The following is a 24,892-nucleotide window of genomic DNA, read 5'->3' as shown; positions in this document are numbered from 1 at the left end:
CTCTGGCTCTCTCTAGTGGCCAGGTCTGCAGAAATATATACAGTATTTCTAGTTGTTTTTAAAAATATTTTTAATATTTTCACACTGCAGATAAGTGAAACCACAGATCCTACTGTATTTAAATCTGTCCTTTTCAGCCTTGTGTTCCAGAAGGACTACAGCTCTCCCTATCCTCTGCCAATGTCTATGTTGGTTAGGGATGTGGGAGTTGTAGTTCCCTGTTCTATGGGGGTGAGAGTTCAGGAGCAACTAATTAGAGTTATAAAAGAGTCACACAGTGAAATTAATTTTATAATTTTATACTATTGGCGTCAATTTATGCTGTGGTCTATAGACTTCATTAACTTACTAGCTAATGCCTTTTGTTGGCAATCTATAGGAAATAATTTTTGCCAACAAAAATTACAATATTCTGTATAGATTCTAAAGTTTTAATGTTTTTGTTTGTTTATTTTTGATGATTTAAAAATGATAAGATGCTTTTAAAAATGTGAGCTGAAATTATCTGGAGTCTGCCATGCTCATAGGACATGGTGTACTTTCTTGTCCTCCTGCAGTATTTTGGCATGTAAGGGTTATAAACTGAGTAAAAATGATGGGTGCAATGTTATGCTTGTTTATTGCAAGTAAATTTCATTGGGTTTCTGCAGAATCTATCTTCAACATGAGCAGGAAGAGCAGTGGCCCTCCAGAACAGAGCTTGGAAAAGTTACTTTTGGGATGCTATTCCCCGATTTCTTCAGCCAGTGTGCCCTGCTTATTTCCTTTCAAGCTCTGTTCCAGATGCTGTTAGACTGCAACTCCCTATCCGGCATAGCAGTTATGTGAGAGATAGCAGTAGACAAGACAGGTTGCTGCCTGAAGCCCAGGAGTTGCAGCCCTACCTACCCCATGACAAGGTGCAGAGTACTCAAACCCAGTCAAATCATTTGGACGCAAGGCAGAAATCACTAAAGCTCATCACTAAAGCCCCAGCCATGTCAATAAAAATCCAGTAGCAACCGCTGTCCCAGAGGCAGTTAATTTCATTCTGTCAACTCCTGCGACGTCGCTGAAACCAGTTGTATTGGCTCTTGCCTTTCCATTGGACTATTTCAGTGACATGGAGAGGGGGGATTTGCTGGTTGGGTAACAGCCTATCCTCCATATTATTTTACCCAGGCTTCGTGTCCTGGAGAGGACACTCCAGCTTCCCGTACAGCGTCAAAACACTAGACGCTTTTCTAAGTCCTCCATACAGAGCACCTTACCATAGTCTCTTGAGACTGAAGGATGCCTATGATGCCCTTTCATGACATCCTAGACTTGCTGTATGAAATACCTTCTTCAGTCTGCTCAATGATAGGGACAAATTGCCCACCTGTGATTTACAAGGCCGCATCCTAACTGACGTGCCTATCATGGCTTTTTCCCAAGCAGTGTTGCTGGGGCAAAACAGCCTTCAAAGCACATTGTGAAATCATGACAGAGTTTGGACAATTTACTTTTTGGACCTCAGGCTGTGCTGGCTAGGGGACTCTGAGAGTTACTTCCAGAAAAATATTTTTCCCCAAGCTCTGAATGAATGATATATAGCACACATAACCCCTTGGTCCCAAATTCTGATCCTCACTGAATGCTGAAAAACATTTTTAAAAGCCCATTAGGAAGATGGCCAAGAGGGGGAGGAACAAAACACCAAAACACCTCAGTCCCGGTAATAAATCCTTTCCTGTAAGAACCAGTTGTAAAGGCCAGTATTGTCAGCAAAGGGTTAAGGGGAAGGAAACGGAGAAGGGCGAGTAAGCCAAGGCTGATTTGTTTGGCAGCTGGTTTGCCCCATATCTCTGCTAGCTTGTTTGCAGATGCTTCTGTTCGTGGCACAGAGGACAGATAGAGAGGAGGGAGGACATGGGAGTCTGTGGAAGGAGGAGGTGTTGCTGTTCAGTCTCATTTAGTTTCCGGGTAGTGACAGCAGGCTTTTTACTCTCACAGCTCGAGGGCAGAGGAGCAGCGCATGGGGAGGGGAGCAGAGAAGAGAGAGAAAGAGAGAGGATCCAGGATGTAATTATTTTTCATGGAGGAGCTCTTAGGAACCACATGCCTCCTCTAATCGCAACCTCAGGCCATATATTTTCTTCTCCTGTCACATTTGAATAGTGTACATCTTCATGGTGGGTTTGGTGGAGAACAACCCATCATACAGGCCCTTCTGGAGGACAATTTTAATTTTTTGTATATATTATGCAGGTTTACGAATGCAGAAGCTGCTCCCTTATGGGTGAATTTGTGCGATCAGGCATGCTTGCAAATGTGTGTCAGCTGTATTGGGGACAAACTGGGATCTGTTGAATTAGTAAGAACTAGTAAGAATTAATAAGTACCTACAAATGGGATGTGCAGAGGGGCCAGGATCTGCATAAGCTGAAGGTGGGCAACATTTCAGTCTTCTGATACAGTTGAATTTTATCTCATAGCCATCAAAGCCAACAAGAGAGGAAGTATGGGAGTTATAGTTCAACAACACCAGGAGCACCACCTATTTACCATCCCCGACTAGAGTAAAGCAAACATGTTATTACACAAGCATGCAGTTTTCCAGACTCTCCTCCACACATGCATACCACCCATCTGTCTCCATTTTTTGTTGCCTGCATTGCTGGCTGTATAAAAGGCAGGAGTCATCTGGGGAGGTGGAATACACATGGAGAGCCGTTTTCAAAGCAGGTATGGAAGCCAGATCTCTTGCGTTATCTGTTCAGAAAGTTGGTCCGTAGTGGGTTCAATGTAATAGCCTGAACTGATTCAGTCTGCCAGTATTAACACTGTTAGAATAGGAAACATGATTAACAATGAGTATGTGCTCCTAGGTCGATTTCGACTTACAGTGACCCTCCTGGATTTTTCAGGTGTAAATTACTCAGGTTTTCTACTCAGAGTCCCTCCTTATGGAATTCTGGGGCTGTGCAGCTTGCCCAAGGCTATCTATGTTGCACGTCACTTAACCCTACACATGCTCCCGGTGACCTTGGCTAGTATGTGCCAGAAGGCACAGGTGCTACAGCCAGATGTTCCAACTCACAGAGCTATACCAGCTCTAGGAAGCCTGATGCCCCCAATATATTACAGACTGCATCCCACAAGGTCCAGAAACAAACTCCATGGCTACTGGAGGTTGTAGCCTAGAACATCTAGAGGATATTGCATTGCCTATGTTTTAGAGAAGCCGCAAATAACACATGGCCTGTAGCTGCATGAGGTCCCCACATCTGGGTGTTTGTTCTTTTGTTTGTTTTTTGCAGGCTTCAACCCTCCCTCTGAATTCCAGCAAAGCAATTAAAATTTGCCACTGAATTTCAGGAGCAAACTATAAAACCACTTTGAAAACAAGCAGGGAATGCATGTTATGAAGGAGTTTTCACAGTTGGCCCCTAAATTTCAACTGCACCCTTTACCTCTGTGTTTCGGCAGCTGTTTGTAGTGGGTCTGGGCTGAGATGGCTGGGTGGGAGAGATCGTCACATGAACCTTCTCCAGTTGTACCACCCCACCTTAGTCTGCGGTTGGCTTCTTAACAGTCATAGCCAAGATTTCTAAGCTTTGCTCCCCAGAAGATGAATGCTGAGGGCTGCCTTGCAAGTAGCTTCTGAGAGATGTTGCCACAAGCTAGAAGCCGGTACCCATGCAAAATACAGTTGTGCCCCGCTTAATGATTGCTCAGCATTGCGACAAATCCGCTTTACGACAATGTTTTTGCGATTGCAATTGCGATCACAAAACGATGGTCTAAATGGGGGAATTTTGCTTAGCGATGATTGGTTCCCTGCTTTGGGAATCGATTTTCGCTTTACGATGATCAAAAACAGCTGATCGTCGGGTTTTCAAAATGGCCACTGGTTGCTTAAAATGGCTCCCCGCTGCGCTTAGGGACGGATTCCTTGCTATACTGGCAGCGAAAATGGCCACCGTATGGAAGATCTTCGCTGGACTGTGAGTTTTTACCCCATTGGAACGCATTGAATGGGTTTCAATGCGTTTCAATTGGGTTTTTAATTTCGCTTTACGATGTTTTCACTTAACGGCGATTTTCCTGGAACGGATTATCATCATTAAGCGAGGCACCACTGTAACAGCCAGTATCCTCTTGTGGAACTTTTCTGGTGTAGCAGAAGAGACAGAAACTTTTTCCAGTGCTAGAGTTTTCTGTAGAAAATTTTCCACACCATGTATGTCTGCATTTTTCCTTAGTGGGCTGGCTTGTTGTGCTACAGCTAATCATATTAGATGGGCTAAATATAGCTTTATGAATGCCTATAAATTATCCTTCTGAGGCAACTAGCATTGGCAAACCCTAGTGCACAATTGACCATGGAGGGAACGGAAAAATAAAATGTGACAACCTCTTCCTGTGCATAATTCATTTGTCTCCTGGCTGGATCTGGACCAGACATTCACATGGTCTTTGTTTTGTTTTGTTTGAGTCTTTTTTTCTTGCTTTCTCTTGCTAACATTCTCCAACAACAAACCAAGCATGCTAAATCAGATAAGACTATTTAGAGGAAATAAATTTTTCTGGAAGTTTTTTTCAGTTCCATTTTTTTTTCTGGGAAACTCACGCCACAGAAGACATCACTGGCAATGGCCAATTGCTACTAACAAAGAAGTTACTTTTCCAGTTTTGGGGTGTGTTCAACTGGCATGCAATGAGATATGGTTGCATGAATGCAGATTTTTTTTTTAAAAAAAAAACTCTTTTGTTAGCATCAGTCTGCCACAGCTGGTGACTTCATTCCTTCTGGGCCAGTGGAGCCCTGCAATAGGATACTGGCCACTAGATGATAGGTTTTTAGTGTGTACATATACTTGGGATGTGTAAAATAGTCCTGAAGAATAGAGAGTAGGAGATCTCGGGATAAAAAGTAGGGTTAAAAAAAAATTCAATGACACAGTTATTACTGCACAAGCTTTCATGAATTGTAGCCTACATCTGATTTTTTTTTTTTAACGAATGTGGCCTAAAAATGTTCATGTCATAAAGTTAGATTAATGCCCTAATAATAATTTTAACTTTTAAAGCCCAATAAGACTCTTAGTTGCTTTTATTGCAGTTGGCTAAAATGATTACCCCATGTGAATAAACAGAACATAAATATCTGGACATCCATGAAAACTGTAATATAAACCATCAGGAATTTAGAATATTGGCCAAGAAGAAGTACTCTGATGGAGTGAAGATGGTACTCAAAACAGAACTTGAGGCAAAAGGGGGGGGGGTGGAAGCTGTGGTATTAACATACTGTTTGGGAATTGTGGACTGGAAATACAGTGGTCCTATGACTCAGTGTCATCATCCAAAGACATGTACAGAGTTCCTGTATTTGCCACGGCGTATGTGTGAGCATGGATTTGCTGATATCAAACATCTCTGTATGGATCCAATAGTCCAGTGTTTTCCAACCTTGGGTAACCCAGGTGTTCTTCGACTGCAACTCCCAGAAACCCCAGCCATCACAGCTGGTGGTGAAGGCTTTTGGGAACTGCAGTCCTAGAACATCTAGTTTATCGGAAGTGGGGAACCACTGCTGTAGTCAAACTTTGAAACCGGTGGCTTTATCAGGCCATCTTCAGGCTGAAAAGGAGGGGTTGATTTGTACAATCCATCCACTGTCAAGTTATTTATACTATATACTATCAGAAAATAATTATGAAGGAAAAAGAAGTGATTTATATTGGGTCTGTCATAAGTTCAAAGAAACAGTTCATCGTATCATAGCTGGATGCCCTAAGCAGGCATCAGCTGATTGCATGTACAGCATAACCAATTCAAAAGGATCATTTTTCAGCAAATGGCCATTCATATCTTTTCCTCCATATTATAAATTCCATTTTTAGAAAATGATACCAGAGTACTATTACTGAGACAAGCAAATATCCTGGATTAAGTGGTTGATTTTAAGAAGCCAAATATTATATCTTACTTCCAGATTTTAAAAGAGAAAGAAAGAAAAGCATACTGTATAGAAATTGGAGCTCTGGCAACAAGCATTCTCAGAAATACAGAAAGCAGACATTGCAAAGTACCAGACATTAAGCCAAGAAGTTAAAGAATTTGGATGCGAAATAAGGGCACCCTCCTCCCCATATGAATTTCAGCAACGGGAGTTGTTCCAAAAGCTTTGATTGCCAATTTAAAACAATTGCCAATTGTGGTTAAATTTTTTTCCAATTGTGGTTAATTTGATTCAATTTGTGGTTATTTTGCTTCCTGAAATCCAAAAATCAGCTATTTTTGCAAACATGTCATCTCACTTGCAGATTTTTAGGGTTTGATATCTAATTTTTAGACTTGCTAAATAAGAGGTACTATTGATGAGGATGATGAGGATGGCAGTAACAACAATGTTGAGAAATAGGAAGTGTGATGTAGTAGTAGTAGTAGTAGTAGTAGTAGTAGTAGTAGTAGTAGTAATAATAATAATAATAATAATAATAATAATAATAATAATAATAATAATAATAATAATAATAATAATAATAATAATAATAATAATAATGCTTTTACTTACTATAGCTTCTCAACAGGTCAAGTGTAAAATCTTTTAATCCTAACAAAAATGATGTAAAGCAGTGGGTCCCAATCTTTTTGACACCGGGGAACGGTTTCGTTGAAGACCATTCTCCCAAGGACTTGGAGGGTGGCAGGTGTCCGTCTGTGCGTGCGGGGGGGCAGGGGGCGTGTGTGCATATGGGAAGCGGGCAGGAGGTGTATGCAGGCGGGGGCGGGCATATATGTTTGTGTGGGTGGGTAGGAGTGCATGTGTTCCTTCGGCCCTCAAAAATCTGTCTCGGCAGCCCCATCCTTCCAAGGCCATGGACTGATGCCGGTCCATGGCCTGGGGGTCGGGCACCCATGATGGAAAGTAAACATGGTCAAGCGCTATTGTCTCTGTATTGCAGAGGGGGAAGGAGAAGGACTGAGGCTTAGAGAAGGTGGCTGCAAAAGGCATTGAGTGGATTTATATCTGAGATTGATTGATTGATTGATTGATTGATTGATTGATTGATTGATTGATTGATTGATTGATTGATTGATTGATTGATTGATTGATTGATTGATTGATTGAAAATGTTTGTATGCTGCCTTTCTCCTGGAGGATCCAAGGCAGCCTACAGTATTAAAAGAAAGTAATACATAATGAATTATTTCAATATTTAAAATGCATTAAACAAATATCATACTAAAACTTATAATAATAAGAACAATATTAAAAATGCAAGTGAAACACAGAATAAAGTGTTCCCTTTAAAGCAGTGGTCCCCAACCTTGGGCTTCCAGATGTTCTTGGACTATAACTCCCAGAAGCCTTCACCACCACCTCTGTTGGCCAGGATTTCTGGGTGTTGAAGTTCAAGACTATCTGGAGGCCCAAGGTTGGGGACCACTGCTTTAAAGAACTCCTCTTGGTCAACTGGTCATTTAAAGAAAAGCCGGCCTGCAGAGAACAGGCTTTGCCTGCTTGTGGAAGGACAGCAAAGACCAACCTGGCCTTCTGTGGGAGGTAGTTCCAGAAGTTGGAGTCCGCAGTAGAGAAGATCCTCTCCCTTCTCCACACCAAACATGCCAATATGGGTGGTAGGACCAAGAGCAAGGCCTCTCCTGATGACCTCAGAATCTGGCTAGGTGCATAAAGGGAAATACCTGTAAGATCCTATAGATAGCTTGGACCCAAGCCATTTAGGACTTTATAGGTTAAAATCAGCATTTTGAATTAGGACTGGAAATAGATCAGCAGCTAGTGCAGCTGCTGTAACAGGGGAGACATATGTTCCCTGTAACCAGCCCCAGACCTACAAATTAGGTGAAATTAGAACAGCAGCTATGGGAATTTGGGTTTGGTGGGGAGTGGGTTTAGTCACTCAAATTATTAGTTGAAAAAGGATGCTCTGGGTATATCTGGCTGGCTAAATAACATACATTCCAGCTCCAGTTCTGCAAAGAGGACATTTTCATAAAGGCTGAAACTATTGTGCAGTGCAGTCCTACACAGATGTGCTTGGAAGTAAGTGGTGTTGTGTTCCGTAAGGCTTACACTGTAGGAGTAAGTCCATTTAGGATTGCAGCTTTTGTCTGAAGACAGAAGGCCTGAGGAGCCAGTCACTCACCTGCATCCTGGAATTCAGCCAAAGTCTGATAGCATTGCTTTGAAAACTGGCTGCTGGATTGGAAGGTTATGAAATTGACAAGGAGTTTCCCTCACATTTGACTGGAGGCAATGTAGTTTGGCTTCCCCCACCCATCCGGAAAGCACTCACTTCTGTCTGCAAACTGAGATGGCGCAACAGGGGATTGTACTGTAACTCCCTTTGTTGTGTGTGTGAGTATGTGGTGCACTTACTGTAAATTTTCCTGCCTCTGGGGGAACTTGGCTGCCACCCAACTTTGTAGAGATATTTACAGACAAGCATATACTGTAGTTAAATCAAACTGAGGCTCGCCTATCTTTTATGCTTCTGATCCTGGGGTTCAAGGATACCATTTTTCTTTCCTTTCCTTTTCTTTTCTTTTCTTTTCTTTTTACTAAAAAAAAAGCATTGCAAGGATCAGAAGTGAGCAGCCACCAAGGGTCGAGAAAGCACACCCACCTGACTCCCCCTCCCCCAGATTTGGGAGGGGGCATCTTGCTCCTTTCCAACAGCACAAGAGGTGACTCTACACAGGGACTTCAGCAGATGGGCAATACCGAAATCAGATTGATTATGTTCTCTGCAGCCAAGATGGAGAAGCTCTATACAGTCAGCAAAAACAAGACCTGGAGCTGATTGTGGCTCCGATCATCAGCTTCTCATAGCAAAATTCAAGCTTAAACTGAAGAGAATAGGAAAAACGACTGGGCTAGTCAGGTATAATCTAAACCAGGCTTGTCCAACCTGTGGCCCGAGGGCCGCATGCGGCCCAGGTCAGCTCATAATGCGGCCCAGCGCAATTTTTTATTTTAAAAGAAATTCCAAAGTTTCAAGTTACACTGCCGGTGCTTGTGGCCACAATGTGGCTGGTGCACGTCACAACTGTGGGGGGGGGGGAGAGAGAGGGAAGGAAGGAAGGAGCAGGAGGGGAGGGGGGAGGGGGCTGCGTGACTGCATTGCGCCATCCCCGTCAATAGGTGGACCCCCTCCCGGCCCCATAAAGCCACCGGAGTGGGGCTGCGGAGGATGGCTAGGGCTGCCCCCCACATGCGGCCCAAACCAAATTTATGTGCGGCCCAAACCAAATTTTCATCTTTTAACGTGACCGAGGGAAGGTGAAAACTTGGACACCCCTGATCTAAACCAAATCCCTTATGAATACACAGTAGAAATGAAAAACAGATTTAAGGAACTCGATTTGGTGGACAGAGTGCCTGAAGAACTATGGATGGAGGCTCGTAACATTGTATAGGAGGCAGCAACAAAAACCATCCCAAAGAAAAGAAAATGCAAGAAAGCAAAGTGGCTGTCCAACAAGGCCTTACAAATAGCAGAGAAGAGAAGGGAAACAAAATGCAAGGGAGATAGAGAAAGTTACAGAAAATGGAATGCAGACTTCCAAAAAATCACAAGGAGAGACAAGAGGGCGTTCGTAAACAAACAGTGCAAAGAAATAGAGGAAAATAATAGAAAGAGAAAAACCAGAGATCTGTTCAAGAAAATTGGAGATATTAAAGGAACATTTTGTCCAAAGATGGACATGATAAAGGACAACAATTGTAGGGACCTCACAGAGGCAGAAGACATGAAGAAGAGTTAGCAAGAATACACAGAGAAAGATTGACAGAAAGATCTGTATGTCCTGGACAACCCAGATAATGTGGTTGCTGACCTTGAGCCAGACATCCTGGAGAGTGAAGTCAAATGGGCTTTAGATGGCATGGCTAACAACAAGGCCAGTGGAAGTGATGGCATTCCAGTAACTATTTAAAATTTTAAAAGATGACGCTGTTAAGGTGCTACATTCAATATGCCAGCAAGTTGGAAAAACTCAGCAGTGGCCAGAGGACTGGAAAAGATCAGTCTACATCCCAATCCCAAAGAAGGGCAGTGCCAAAGAATGCTCCAACTACTGTGCAATTGCACTCATTTCACACGCTAGCAAGATTGTGCTCAAAATCCTACAAGGCAGGCTTCAGCAGTATGTGGACCAAGAACTCCCAGAAGTACAAGCTGGATTTTGAAGGGGCAGAGGAACTAGAGACCAAATTGCTAACATGCGCTGGATTATGGAGAAAGCCAGAGAGTTCCAGAAAACCATCTACTTCTGCTTCATTGACTATGCAAAAGTCTTTGACTATGTGGGTGACAGCAAATTATGGCAAGTTCTTAAAGAAATGGGAGTGCTGACCAGCTTATCTATCTCCTGGGAAACCTATATGTGGGACAGGAAGCAACAGTTAGAACTGGATATGGAACAACTGATTGGTTCAAAATTGGGAAAGGAATACAACAAGGCTGTATATTGCCTCCCTGCTTATTTAACTTATATGCAGAAGACATCATGAGAACGGCTGCACTGGATGAATCCCAAGCCGGAATTAATATTGCCGGAAGAAATATCAACAACCTCAGATATGCAGATGATACCACCCTGATGGCAGAAAGTGAGGAGGAACTAAAGAACCTCTTAATGAGGGTGAAAGAGGAGAGCGCAAAAAATGGTCTGAAGCTCAACATTAAAAAAACTAAGATCATGGCCACTGGTCTGATCACCTCCTGGCAAATAGAAGGGGAAAATATGGAGGTAGTGACAGATTTTACTTTCCTGGGCTCCATGATAACTGCAGATGGTGACAGCAGCCAGGAAATTAAAAGATGCCTGCTTCTTGAGAGGAAAGTGAGAAACCTAGACAGCATCTTAAAAAGCAGAAACATCACCTTGCCAACAAAGGTCCGCATAGTCAAAGCTATGGTTTTTCCAATAGCAATGTATGGAAGTGAGAGCTGGACCATAAAGAGGGCTGACTGCCGAAGAATTAATGATTTTGAATTGTGGTGCTGAAGGAGACTCTTGAGAGTCCCCTGGACTGCAAGGAGATCAAACCTATCCATTCTGAAGGAAATCCACCCTGAGTGCCCACTGGAAGGACAGATCCTGAAGCTGAGGCTCCAACACTTCGGCCATCTCATGAGAAGAGAGGACTCCCTGGAAAAGATCCTGATGTTGGGAAAGTGTGAAGGCAAGAGGAGAAGGGGACGACAGAGGACGTGATGGATGGACAGTGTCATTGAAGCTACCAACATGAATTTGACCCAACTTTAGGAGGCAGTGGAAGACAGGAGGGCCTGGCGTGCTGTGGTCCTTGGGGTCACGAAGAGTTGGACACGACTTAATGACTAAACAGCAACAAATCTTGCTCCTTAAAAAAAAACATGAAAGTCTTTCAAAATGGCTATTTCAAGTTTAATACAGGCCCAAGGGAAATTAACTTTAAATGGCCTATTATGCATCCCTCAACAATTCTTGGGACATGTCAGAGCATTTTTGGGTGCCCTAAACTGGAGGAGGAGCGGGGGGGGCTGAGGATCCCAAGGTTGTGCTGGCACCCTAGCAAAAACAGCAGCAACAACAACAACAACAACAACAACAACAACAAACCCAAACATTTTAGAACTGCAGAACTGTAGTGGAGTTTGTGGGGAGAAGCTTAGAAAAGTCACCACATTTTCCAGGAATCAGTACTTTGTGGTTTAGGGACAAGGGCGATGTTATATGTCAGGGGTGAGGTATGTACCCCCTATTTCCCTAAAATAAGACCTAACCTGAAAATAAGCCTTCGTATGATTTTTCAGGATGCTCGTGATATAAGCCCTACCCACAAAATACAGTAAGCCCCAGTTAAGTGAAACCCTGCTCTCCACCATTGTGCAGCAACCAGAAGAAGATGACATGACTGTAAAATAAAACATCCCCTGAAAATAAGCCCTAATGCCTTTTTTGAAGCAAAAATTAATATAAGACCCTGTCTTATTTTCGGGGAAACACATTAGTTTTCCAGATGTTCCCTTCACCCCAATAATGAGGGTTAATGCAGGCAAACAACTTACAGAAGGCCACGGTTTCGTTCTCCTTGCCATACCCCACACATTAAACTAAACAAGCAGCAGAAGTGCTTTTGTGAATCTGTGCTCTTGAAAAGCCATCAGTCTCTGGTTGGTCCAGTTCTCTGAAACAGACATAATATTGGCATGTCCAGCTGGAATTATTGTAGGAGAGTGAAGGAGGCAAGGAAAGGCGTTTATGTTATCTTGGACAGGTGGTGGAGAGAAAACGGATAAGACTTGTAGATAAAGAATGATCTGGCACGAATGGTTACTGCTTTTGGTGACTGCCTTGCTTCACATCTGGCTTTGATTTCTTTGTGCAGGGATTTACACGAGTAATAAGGACCCCATTTCCCATGGAGGTGGGGTGCTCAGGACAGTATGCAGCACGCCCCTCTCCTCCAACCTCCTGGCTCACCAAGGCACTTCCTCACTCCCCCAGCTCACTCGCTCTCCTTTTGCTAGCACCGTTCCCGCCTCCTCCTCTTCTTCCGTCTCCACCACCCAGGTAAGGGCATGAAACTCAGCCATCGTAACTTGTCATTTCTGTGTGAAGGTCAACCTTACCAGTTCTTCTACAGGTACTAAACTATTCTCTCCAGGCATGTAAGTATTATCCAGATTCAATAGGACCATCTTCCCTTATGGATATATAAAGGGCAGAGCTTAGAAAAGTTGCTTGTTTTGGATTGCGCCTCCCAGAGTTACACCATACAACTAAGCCCGAAGGGCAACTTTTCCAAAATTTGGTAAATTGTAAACAGAAAACAACAGCTTATAAGCCATGGTAAATCAAGAATTATAGAAATACAGTTGTGCCTCGCAAGGAGAATTAAATTCGTTCTGTAGTTAATGTTGTCTTGTGAAAAATTCGTCTTGCGAAACGCGTTTTCCCATAGGAATGCATTGCAATCTAATTAATGTGTTCCTATGGGCAAAAAAAGTCAGGAAAAAGTTAAATTTGGTTTACAAAGGGTTTATTAAGTGCTCTTTAAAGCCATACATATTGTGCAGATGATTTTAAAAATTTCAGTCAAAAAACGTTAACTTTTTAAACATCATAGAAAAACACTTAAAAATCAGCAAACATGAGGCAGGAACAAAAAACGGGAAACATTCGTCTTCTGAAGCATGGCCATAGGAACATTTGTCTTGCGAGTCATCAACCCCATTGCCAAAACCATTTGCCTTGCGAGTTTTTTGTCCTGCGAGGCATTTGTCTTGTAGGGCATCACTGTAATCAAGAATGGTTGCTTCCCTTAAAGGTTAGGGAGACCATTACTTCAGAGTCCTCGTTGCTGAGGTACGTCACCCTTACTCTTCTACAGTGTGTCAGTTTGAAGTCTGCAGTATTGTTCATGCTAATAGCAGTATTAAGTATATGAATGTGCTTTCCTGTGTTAGGCTGCATGAGAAGCTTCAAGGGTGCCATTCGTTTTGTCTTTAATCCTCCCAGGAAATATGGCTGCCAATTTTTAATTTGCAACTTGAAAATTCCTGTTATTAAATGAAAGCTGAAAACCCTTTTGTCCTACCACTTTCTGATTAAAAGCAAAACAAAACATAGGGGTGTTATTAATAGTGGTGAACTGAAGCAATCATCCAGAGACCTGGCTGTGGACCTGATTATCTAGAGCTGAAGCTATAGTCATTGTTCTAGCCTCTGGCTTCACTGATGTACAGGCCTCCGCTTTTTCCCCGTTGCCTAGAAAAAAAGACTGATCTGTTTCTCCTGAGTTTTCATTTTAAAGAACAGAGCAGCTAGTGCTCCTTCAGCAAAATGGGAAGCAAATGTTTTAGAGCTGCTCTGACACAAGGGCCCAGAAATGATGCTTCTTTTTCTTGTAAAAGTGGGGCAGGGACAATTTTAACTGCAGCTCTCAGCATCCCTTGCCATTGGCTTTGTTTACTAGAACTGATGAGAATCGTGTTCAGACAACACCGGGAAGTCCTAGATCATTCCTCCCCTAAAAGATTGTCACTGCTTGTCAAAGGTCTTTTGGAAATGCAATGCGTTTATCTCCTCCCTTCGTCTACCTTTTCTACAGGTGTTCTCCCTGGCGGGATCTACGTTCAGTCTCCCTTCCTCACATATTTTTGGAAGTCCCCTCACCTCTGGGTTGTCAATTAATCCCTTGATGAACCAGTCAGAGACCAACCGGACAGGTACACAAACCTAGATATTTCACAAGCACTCTGATGTCATTCGAAAGTTTCTTTCCCGAAGTCAAAAAGGCTCAGGGTGTGACTACATTGTCTAAATAACCTGAGAGTTGTGTTGGGATATTGCTGTTATTGTCAATTTGCGTCACATGCTCTTTGTGTCACTGTCCTCATCATCATGGGAACACCTTGATTCAACCGGGTTGAATCTGTACAAGAGACTACACTACTCTTTAAATGGCCTTAAGTAGACCCAGGCTTGACACTTTGATCTGCCCACGGGTCTGTCCTGACTTTGTTCGCATTCCATTTTTGTCCATAATGTCTTCATCCAAAGATATTTCCCCCCTCTTGTTTATTCTAAGTGGCATAGCGCCGCATCAGTGTTGCAGACAGAAATGTTCCAGCGCCTAGGCGATGTACTGCTAAAGTCAAATGGTTTTGTATAAATTTTTTTAAAAGGAAAACAGTTCAGACAGTAGGTATATAATTACTGATTTCTCAAAGGGACAAGTATCCCACACCACCTCAAACACATCACCAAAGCATCAGCATAGGAAATGCCCTCCCCTCAGAATACAACAACATGGCCATTCACACAACCAAAAAATGGGTCCAAAAACAGTGTGATGTAGAGTGATTTAAAATAAACAACCTCCCGATGGGTGTTCAAAAAGAAATTATTCCTCAAAGAAAAGTACAAGTTTACCCTGCGCTTACAATCTACATTGTGTAGATGGGAAAAATTGGAATTGATTTGCATTGTACTAAACCTGGAAGAATATATTGTAATATAGTCACAGTTTACAAGACTATTTTCCCCTTTCCCTATATTGATCAGTCCTCAAATTGTGAGAATAGATGAGGGTTTCCACATTTGGGAGAATGAGAAAGCTGTTCCTGCTTTCTTGCACAGAACAATGTGCTATTTACAGAGATCAAGCTCTTTGGCACATATAAGTACAGTAGCTATTGAAGCGTCTGAAATCTGAGCTGGAACTCTTGGGAAAAATGACACAGTGAGCCATGCGCATGAGCAGTGAAAAAGGAAGATGTTATGTTATACAGTAGGCTTAGAGAGTGACAATGACTACACTAGATTGCCATCTGGTGGTGGGAAGGAGAAACCACAGTCCTTCAGACAGGAAATAGCAGCAGTGTTTTTGAAAGGTTGCACCAAACACTTCCAGCTTTACAGGGGATATAAAAGGCTTTCATTTTAAAGGAGCGTCGGCAGAAATGGGCTGGTTGGATACCTCAGTGAGTTAGATATGAGGTTGGGGGTTCAGTTCCCCACTGGGCAACCCAGAAAAGCCAGCCTGTGTGGCCTTGGACAAGATTCACCGTCCCAGGTTGCCCCCAGAAAAAGGAAACGGTAAACCACTTCTAAGGACTCTCTATTAGACAACTTGAAAAGGGTTGCCATAAGGCAGAACTGATGACACATAATTATAATTAAGCAGAAGTGGAATTGGTTTGGATTTCTTTTTTCTGAACTACTGTTCCCAGAATTCCACAGCCAGCATAAAGGATGTATAACATTTTCGGAATCATATTTTCAAACAATATTTTTTAAAATAGCTAGGAGTCCATTACTAACTGAGCTGGGTTTACTTTTGCAGTCTTGTAAATGGAAAACGGTTAAGTGCAGAATTCCTCATTATGTGTAGAAATTTGGTAGGCCAAACTAAACATATTATCCAGGGCAAAAACGTGGCGTCAGCATCACTGAGCACTTGTAAAGTACATGTACCTGTAAGAGGCCCTCGGTCAGCCTCTAGAGCCTCCAGGCCCTGTTCCTCCTTGCCTTCACTGTTTGTTCATCTGCTCTGCCAGAGCACACAGGAACCATCAAGGACGAGGAGAGGGTAGCATCATCCTCAGCCTTGTACTCCTCCTTCCTGTGGGTAATTCTGGAACCTGGGTCAAGAGGGAGGGCAAATGAATGGTAGTGGTAAAAAGAGGTCCAGCAGGAAGTCCGTATGCTAAAGGCACAGGGACCAAAGGCTAGGGTGAGTGAGCATTTTGCTTGAGTTCTTTTCCATTTTTTAAAACAATTTCTTTCCTAACATTTACATCTTTCTTCATATTTAGAACAAAAAGAACTTAAGAGATTCTTTTTAATGTCTATCAAAGAGAAATCAAAATGGACAGATCCATCCATCAAGGACCTAGGCTTTGAATGTTTAACCCTTAGAAATCTGGGACTAAAGCTTTGTGTATTCACGTATGCTAGGGTTAAATTAGGGTTGGCCCTTCATCCATTTATTTATGCCATGCCATTCCAGTGTAGTTCCCTCATTAGTTTTCTCTCAGTATCTGTAAAATTTTAGTGCAGGTAGTTGAAAGTGTCAGTTCAGTTTGTTTTTCAAAGAATTTGTCAAGACCAACAAATGACATATTTGGGACAGAAGTAACTTTGAGGTGTTAAAAATAAAAATGGAATGTGGGAGAAAATGAAGTTGGCAGATTTTTACTGTCTCTACCAAGGGCCTCTCTAGAAATCTGGAGCCAGCACTCATGTCAGCAGCAAACCTGTTTCTGCAAATTCAGGTCTGCCTCTGAAAAAAATTGGGGTCCAGCTTGGCAGAGCAGAAGGCATGTACAGAGAACATGAAACACTTCCTTATACTGACACTCACTTTGTCGACTGTCCTCCCCCACCCCCACTCCATGCTTGCTGCCGTTTGCCTTCTTAGCCAAGCCTTGGGACTAGAAGTGAATGCTCTTTAAGAAAAATGCTTGTGAATGTGTTTGGAGGTAAACAATGGATGTGGAAGGATTTCCTTCCTTACTCTCTCTGTTCCTTTTTGCTCTTTTTGGGGTAGACCTGGAGGTAAGCAAAAAGACTCTTGCCATTATGTCTAGTCAGGCCTCTATGTCGTTAGGTAGAAGTAGACTTGGGGTTGGTGTTAAGGTACAGGGCTGTCTGGACACAGAAAAATATAAGAGAAAAGTAAGATTAACCATCACTTATGTTTCCAATTCCAGAGCCAGATTTGGAAGACTGTAATTTTGCCTGCCGAGGGTCATCACCCCAAGAAAGTCTTTCTTCCATGTAAGCTTCTTTCCACGGGGGGGGGGGGCTTTGGGAGTGGGGAGAGGCAGGGAGATGAAATAAGGCACCCAGGGGCTGTCAAGCAGAGGGTGAGATATGAATCCCCACCACAAAATAGGACATACCACAACAAAAGCAGGACCCATAGTGCCTTGTGGGTTTATTGACAAGCTGGGCTTCCATATTTGTCTAATCCAGGCTTCTCCAGTTGTGTCAGCTCGGGGTGATGGAAGCTGCAATCTGTCGTATTTTCCGGATGTGGAAAAGACTGAACATGGATTGAACAGCTTTTCTATCCTCAAGAAATTGATCTGGACCTTTCTGTTGCATGCTGAAAAGTGTACCTACTCTTCAGTTACTTTTAATTTTGTCTGTAGTGCTTGGAAGGTTACTTTGAGAATTACAATTCTAAGCATTCCTGGCCATAGCAGGATTCTGGAAGTTGTAGTGCCCCAAAGTAATTTTTCCAGGCTCTGGTTAACTGGAGAAGACTTAAGTGCAATCAGAACAGATTACTTTAATCCATCTCTTGAGAGTAGCCTCTTATTTTTGAAATATGTTGGAAAATTCTGGAAATCTTTATTGTAGTTTAGTGGTTCCCAGTCTTCGGTCCCAAGATGTTCTTGGCCTACAACTCTGAGAAATCCTGGCCAGCACAGCTAGCGGTGAAGGCTTCTGGGAGTTTTAGTCCAAGAACATCTAGGGCCCCAAGGTTGGGAACCACTGCTGTAGTTCTTTCTCATTCTCTTTCCTATCGTGAAAGCCTACCCCTCTTTTGCTGACCACATGAAAGAGAAGAATAGCTATATTTTTTGTGTTGATTGGCAGTCCAATTGACTCTAATTAAATTGCATAATAATCTCTAGCTATAATCTGTAAACATAAGCTCTGGAACTGAGTCCAGAATCCAACATCTGGCTGCTCAAGGTCTTCTTCTAGGGCAGGCAATGGGAGAATTATGTGTCCAAAGTAACGTTGATGGTGCTAGTCGTGTTAATCTGTTGCAGCAAAAGTAACAAGCTTTCTTGTCGCACCTTGAATAGTAACATGTTTTATTTGGAATAAACTGCAAGCCCCTTTCATCTGATGAAGGTGTCACAAGCCCCATTGTTTTTAAAACAATACAGGCATCCCTTGGTTTACGAATTTAATGCTCTCTGGGACGTTTCGTATTGCGAAAAATTCACAAATCAAAACTCGGTTTCCCATAGGAATGCATGCATAAACCTCCCAGGTGCAATGCATCCTGGGGAAACTTGCTTTGTATTGTGAAAAAAAATTCGTAAACCGAGGCATTTTTTTCAATGGATTTTCTTTCATAAACCAAAAATTACGTTACCCGATGCATTCATAAACCGAGGTATGCCTTTATATGTAGTTTTCAGGGCGGAGCTTTTTAAATCTCCCTGTCTAAGTCCCAGTTGAACTGGAGTTCCAAGTCAAAGACATGTGGTACTGAGAGCTTGTGATGGAACAGGAAAGGATCACTGCCAGAACCTGATAAGGATAACTGACTCCCCCAGGAGTCCTACAAAGATTTATAGACCTCCCAGGCAAAGAGAACAGATTCTATGATTCATCATAGCTGACATTATATCAGTAGAGGATTGATCACATAATGAAACCAGGTAATCAGTAGTAAGGAGAGGATTTCTATGACATGTCATATTTTGTAAACTCATCCGGGTATCTCATTATAAGTGTTTTTATTGTTGCTGTAATTCCAGCCCACTTCAGAACTTGTTAATTCTGTACAGGTTCATCTGGTCTGGTCCTTCTCATTTCTGATGGTTGTCTTCCTCCACCTCGTTCCCCCTGCAGGTCTCCCATTAGCAGTCTCCCCACTCTCTTCGACCAGACAGTCTCAACGAGCAGCGGTCAGCTGGAAAATGTCCCCCAGGCCACACCAAACATTGAGCAGCTCCTGGAGAAACAGGGCAATGGGGAGGCTGGCGTCAACAGTGAGTCAGGGGGGTTTACCTGGAAAAGGGGGTCTTTGCTTGACAGATGCAGGGGGCGGTCAAGGGGAGAGGAGCAAATGCCAGACGTCAGCCTTCATTTTATCTCAGCGATGGAGAAAGTGTCCCATGCAGAAACCTCTACTTGTCAGGCAGATCAGAGACCCAGGAGACTTGGCAGTGAAAAAGATTACAGCACCACACAGTCCTTGAAGAGCCAAATACTGTTAAATGGAACAGAAGCAGTCTCTGCTAGGTGTTGGAAGTAACAAGCAACATAGCCATCTTTTAACAAGTTATACCTGTTTTGATAACAAGGGTGCAGTGAAATAGCATTTCAAAAGTGATGCAATAAGAGCAAACAGCGTGCAATGTTGCATATGAACATAGGCACATGAGGGTGGGCAGTATTTTCTAGCTACTTTTACAATTCCTTTCGGAGGGCAATTTTAATTATTTTTAGAGGCAGTTTGAATGGAAGCTTTCAAGTTTATTGCCATTCTCTTATCAAACAAACAAACAATAACAAAAAAAGTAGTGAGTAATGCAACAAGTTTCTAAAGAAAAGCAATTAGATGGATGGATTACTTTTAAAAGGTAACCTTCCAATTGCTGATACTGACCGTATAAACTCTATAAACAAATGGATACAAATGGTAGCAGTAAGGATGTAAGACACACTTGCACATTGTTTCCTAAGTGAGAGTACCTTTCTTTTTTGTCAACAGCAACATCGACCGCCCCCCCTCCCCAAAAAGGTGGAGTGCATGAAAAGCTTTGTATTTTGCACATAGTACAAAGTTATGTGCAAAATGCACGGCTTTTTTTGTGCAAAATGGTTTAGGTCTCTGGCTGCAGATCTGGAAGTTGGGAGCTCAATTCCCTACTGTGTGTCCTTGACAGGGCCTGGACTCATTGATGCATCCCTTCTAGCTAGGGAGTTTTGAGATGATGATGATGATGATGATGATGATGATGACGACGACTAAACGGAAGGTTTTTGAGGAAAATACATAGAGCTCCTTGAAAGAATAGTGAGCTGCCAATGTAATTGTTGAATGAGGCTGCTTTTTTAGAGAGCAGACAGTGAAGTGTTCTAGGGTAGCCTTGTCAGCTCCATTGAATGTACTGTTTTGCTATCATCCTTCTTTCACATATACTTTAACTGTGTCACTGCTGTTGTTTTTCCCCATCCCTCTCTGCCCCTTCTCTCCCTTCCCTGCCCCACTTCTCACCCACGTTTTTTGCAGTTGTAGAAATGCTCAAGGCCCTTCATTCTCTGCAGAAGGAGAACCAGCGCCTCCAGGAGCAGATCATGACTTTGGCAGCTAAAAAGGAACGCTTGCAGCTTCTGAACGTCCAGCTCTCTGTTCCCTTCCCTGTGGTGACCACCAGCAATGGCCCCTCAGGCCAAACCCAGTACATTTTGGCTCCTAATGGTAAGAAAACCACATCGGTGGGACTTTTCCATGGTAACTTTCTATCTGTAGAATGGCCCACTCTGACAAGTTCAGAAGGTTTCAGCTTTTATCTTGTTCAGTCATTAGGCAGGCACATTTTGATTCATCAGGGCTTTTAATGGGTATTTCTGGGATTAGTATCAACTGCTTTTTAAAAGTTTTGCATTTGTTTACTGTTCTCTTATGAGTATATGTTTTTTATGCTCGGTGCCTTTAAGCTTTACGCTGGTTTTTAAAATTTGCATTTGTTTTCCGCTCTTTGCCAGATTCCAGAGTAGGGAAGTAGAAAGTGCTGTACACACTGAGCGATTAATTAGACACTGAAACAAGAGGCATAGACCTGCCAGCGAGACACACTGATGGATTGTTAGCTGTGTGACTTGGATGACCCCAAACTCAGATATGTGTGGTGATAGGCAGACTAAAAGCAAGCATTACTGGATGTTAACCCTTAAGGGCAGGAGTGTTCTAAGTAATAACCACAAGGAGGATGTCTGATCTGGATTGGTCCTGAATCCAGATACTGGAGAATTTTCTTTTGGGAACTACCAGAATCCCACAGCCAGCATAGCTATGGAGTTCTATGAGTTCCAGTCCAAAACATGAAGTTTCCAGCCTGTACCCTCAGGGGAGGAGGGCTGCCCTTTGTCTTTTAGACTTGGAATGTGCCTAGTGGAGGGGGTGGAGCCATACCTTACTATATAGTTTCAGTAGGTGTTCTTTTTTCCATTAAAAATGGTAGGCATGGACTCCCCCCTCTTATCCCCTGGCTGTTTTTCAAAGGAAAAAAAATGCACTCAAAGCCAAACTTCATATATAATATCTCCTATAGCCTGGCCTTAAGTCAATGTTGACAGATGTTTTGCAGCTGCAAAGGAGCAGCATGGAAAAGCTCTGGTTCTTCTTTGTAGCCTCTGTGAATCACACTGTGGGTGATCCGCACCTGCATGGAGCGTCTTTGGAATAGAAGCTTCTGTGGTAGCAAAAAACACAATAGAATAGACCCCTCCCCTTCAGAATAAGTACCTTGGCACCAAGACTCTCCCTTCAGTTTCTTTCAACCGCCGCATTGAAGAGCCTCTTACGTCTGTCTTCTGTGAGTCTGAAAGTGAAACAAGTCAATTTCTACTGCTGAACTTAAAAAATCTTTTTCTGTTTATTAGTAATCAAAGTTACATATACAGTGGTGCCCTGCATGACGACAATAATTCATTCTGTGAAAATCGCTGTTTAGCGAAATCATCGTCGTGCGAAAACCATTTCCCCATTGGAATGCATTGAAACCCGTTTAATGCGTTCTAATGGGGAAGAATAGTCATCATTTTGCGAAGATTGCCCATAGGGCAGCCATTTTGCGAAGCGCGATCAGCTGTGAAAATGGCAGTCCTGTGAATCATCAGTCTTGAAAACATAGGGAAACCATTTTGCGAAGCCACCAATCGGCTGTAAAAATTGTCGTCTTGCAAAAAAAAGTCTGCGAAGCACGGACCAAATCATCGTCAAGCGAAAATCGCCCATTGGAATCACTGTTTTGCAAATCGCTATAGTGATCGCAAAACCTCGTCATCATGCAGATTTGTTGTTTTGTGAGGTTGTCTTCTAATGAAGTACCACCGTACTGTTTTTAGTTTTTCTTCTCTATGCCTCGGCCTCCGGCCATCGCACCCCCCTCCACCTTCCTCCCTCCAATTTTTTCTTCTCTTTGTTGTTCATGGCCCCTTTGGGCCCATTCAAATACTGCGTGATTTGCGATAACAAGATCCCGCTATCGGAGGGTCACACAAAGTGCCTTTTTCGTTTAGGCGAGGCGCATCAAACCTCCTCATGCCCTCATTGTAAAAATTTCAAATGAGGAGTTCTCCCTTCCCGCCTATCTCGACACAAAAATCTGCTTCTGGGAACAGTCTTTGCAACTGGCAAAACCTATGGCTCAAACTGCATGTAAAACCACCTCACAAGTCAAAGCCATGGAAAAAGCCATTGCAGAATCATCAAAACATCGTTCCTCCACTACTCCATTTCACTCTGATGCACCTTCCACTTCATCGAAAACTTCTAAGACTTACCTGCTCTGCACCTGGCAGCGTGGAGGATTGTTTCTCCTTGATTGATGTTCTCCATCAAGAAAAGAAGCCCTCTACTAGGAAAGTTTACCTGTATCAATGGAAAAGATTTCAATCCTTTACTACAGCACTTTTCCTTCCTGCCGTCAACCCATCTCTCTTCACGGTCCTCCGATATTTGCTCCCTCTGAAATCTTCTGGTCTTTCTCTCTCGTCTATCTCTCAGCAATTGTCTCGTACCAACCACCGACCTCTCTGGTGGCTCGATTTTTCAGACATCCCACACTCAAACGCTTTCTTAAGGGATTGTCACACGCTTACCCCGATGTTCACTTGCCCTCTCCACCATGGTCCTTGACATTAGTCTTGCGACAACTCACAAAACGTCCGTTCAAACCACTGGCCTCAGCAGATCTCCGCCTAATTTCCTTCAGAACAGCCTTTCTCGTTCCAATTACTTCAGCTCGCCTAGCAAGCGACCTTGCGGCCCTATGCCATGATTATCCTTATATACAATTCTATCCTGATAAAGTAAAGCTGTTCCTCGATATCTCCTTCCTCCCTAAAGTGGTGTCTCAGTTTCATTTCTCTCAACCACTCGTCCTCCCATCTTTCTTTCCATCACCATCCACAACCCATGAATGACTTCTTCATACTTTGGACGTCAAGAGGGCCCTTTCCTTTCATTTTTCACAAACGCAACCCTTTTGACATTCCCCACGTCTTTTTGTCAGTTATCAGCTCCCTAACAAGGGGCTACAAGTCATCTCCAGACAATCTCCCGCTGGGTTGCCTCTACAATTCGGCTTGCATACCAGCTTGCCGGTCCCTCAAGCTATTCGCCCTCATTCCACCAGGGCGTTGGCGGCCTCTACAGCATTCCTACATGGTGTGCCTCTTCCCAACATCTGCACCTCAGCTACGTGGGCACAACCACCTACCTTCGTCCGACATTATAGACTAGATGTTCGACAAAAGTCTGATGCAGCATTCGGACGTGCAGTTTTGGCTTCCGCCTTGGCGTGACACCCTGCCTCCGGGTAAGACAGCTTGCTAGTCACCCGCAGTGTGATTCACAGAGGCCACGAAGAAGAACGGCAGGTTACTCACCTGTAATCGTAGTTCCTCGAGTGGACCTCTGTAATTCACACATTCCACCCGACCTCCCCTCTGTCACGCCATGCAATATTTTTCTCCTTGCAGCGGTTGACATGGAGGGAGAGTCCTGGCGCCAAGTTACTTATACTGAGGGGGAGGGGTCTATTCTGATGTGGGTTTTTTGCTACCGCAGAAGCTCTAGAATATTCCGAAGAGGCTCCGCACAGGCACGGATAACCCGCAGTGTGAATCAGAGGTCCACTCAAAGAACTACAATTACAGGTGAGTAACCTGCCGTTCTGTTTTCCTCTGTAGTGTGCAACAGTGACTCCCTGAGCATCAGCAAGAGCCCACCCTGCAAGAATAGCTTTGGCATGGAGAACTCACTCTCTACATCCTCTGAGGTACAAAATGTATCTTTCTGTTCACCTTCGGAATGTATGTCAGCAGGCCCTCACCACCGGCCAGAAGTGTCTGTACCAAGGACTTACCTTCCCCTTGAAACATAATAAGGTTTTGGCAGTCCATCTAATACGAGATTTCATCTGTTTGAAATTTTGTTTGTGTCCTCATCCCAAGGACCTCCTGTTCAAAAGTCATATAGAATTATGCTCATTCTTTTGATACCACTGTAAGTGGCTGAATGTTATCAGTCTGTTAAGATGTGTGACAAGAAACAGACTGATTCTGAATCAGATTAGTGGTTCATCTCTCCTGGGCTAGAAATAAATCTCCCTACACAATGGGAGCTTGCAGCTCCCATGATTCGTCACCTTTGACTATAATGTTTGAGGCTGATGGGAGTTGTGGTCCAACAATACCAGGAAGTCTCCACTGCTGGCCTATCCCATTACTATTTGTTCTGATTAATACAAGCTCTCTGCGGGGATTTTTACAGGGATGCTAAGGAGTAAACCTTGGACCTTTCGTAGGCAAAGCACATGCTCAATCCAAAGTTTGTAAACTGTATAATGGATTATTACCTGTAGAACCTTCTAAAGGTCTGGGAGTTCTGGAGCTTGTCGTTGGAAAGAAAACATTT

The 24,892-nt window shown here is 43.1% G+C and overlaps 1 protein-coding gene across 3 annotated transcripts in view; it reads left to right on the top strand.

Annotated features, from left to right (window-relative positions):
• MLLT6 (MLLT6, PHD finger containing) overlaps nt 1-24,892 on the top strand; it is a 120,054-nt gene that overhangs the window by 79,317 nt on the left and 15,845 nt on the right. For 2 of the 3 annotated variants that reach the window (XM_073004294.2, XM_073004293.2), the window contains exons 11-16: nt 12,374-12,558; nt 14,099-14,216; nt 17,205-17,271; nt 19,093-19,232; nt 20,480-20,668; nt 24,166-24,254. In XM_073004294.2, coding sequence (XP_072860395.2) covers nt 12,374-12,558; nt 14,099-14,216; nt 17,205-17,271; nt 19,093-19,232; nt 20,480-20,668; nt 24,166-24,254 — 788 coding nt within the window. The remainder of the gene's footprint in view (nt 1-12,373; nt 12,559-14,098; nt 14,217-17,204; nt 17,272-19,092; nt 19,233-20,479; nt 20,669-24,165; nt 24,255-24,892) is intronic. The other variant, XM_073004295.2, reaches the window with a different exon arrangement.

This window comes from Pogona vitticeps, chromosome 6, assembly GCF_051106095.1.
Source record: "Pogona vitticeps strain Pit_001003342236 chromosome 6, PviZW2.1, whole genome shotgun sequence".
NCBI classification, from domain to species: Eukaryota; Metazoa; Chordata; class Lepidosauria; order Squamata; family Agamidae; genus Pogona; species Pogona vitticeps.
This window is presented reverse-complemented; position numbering and strand designations above follow the sequence as displayed.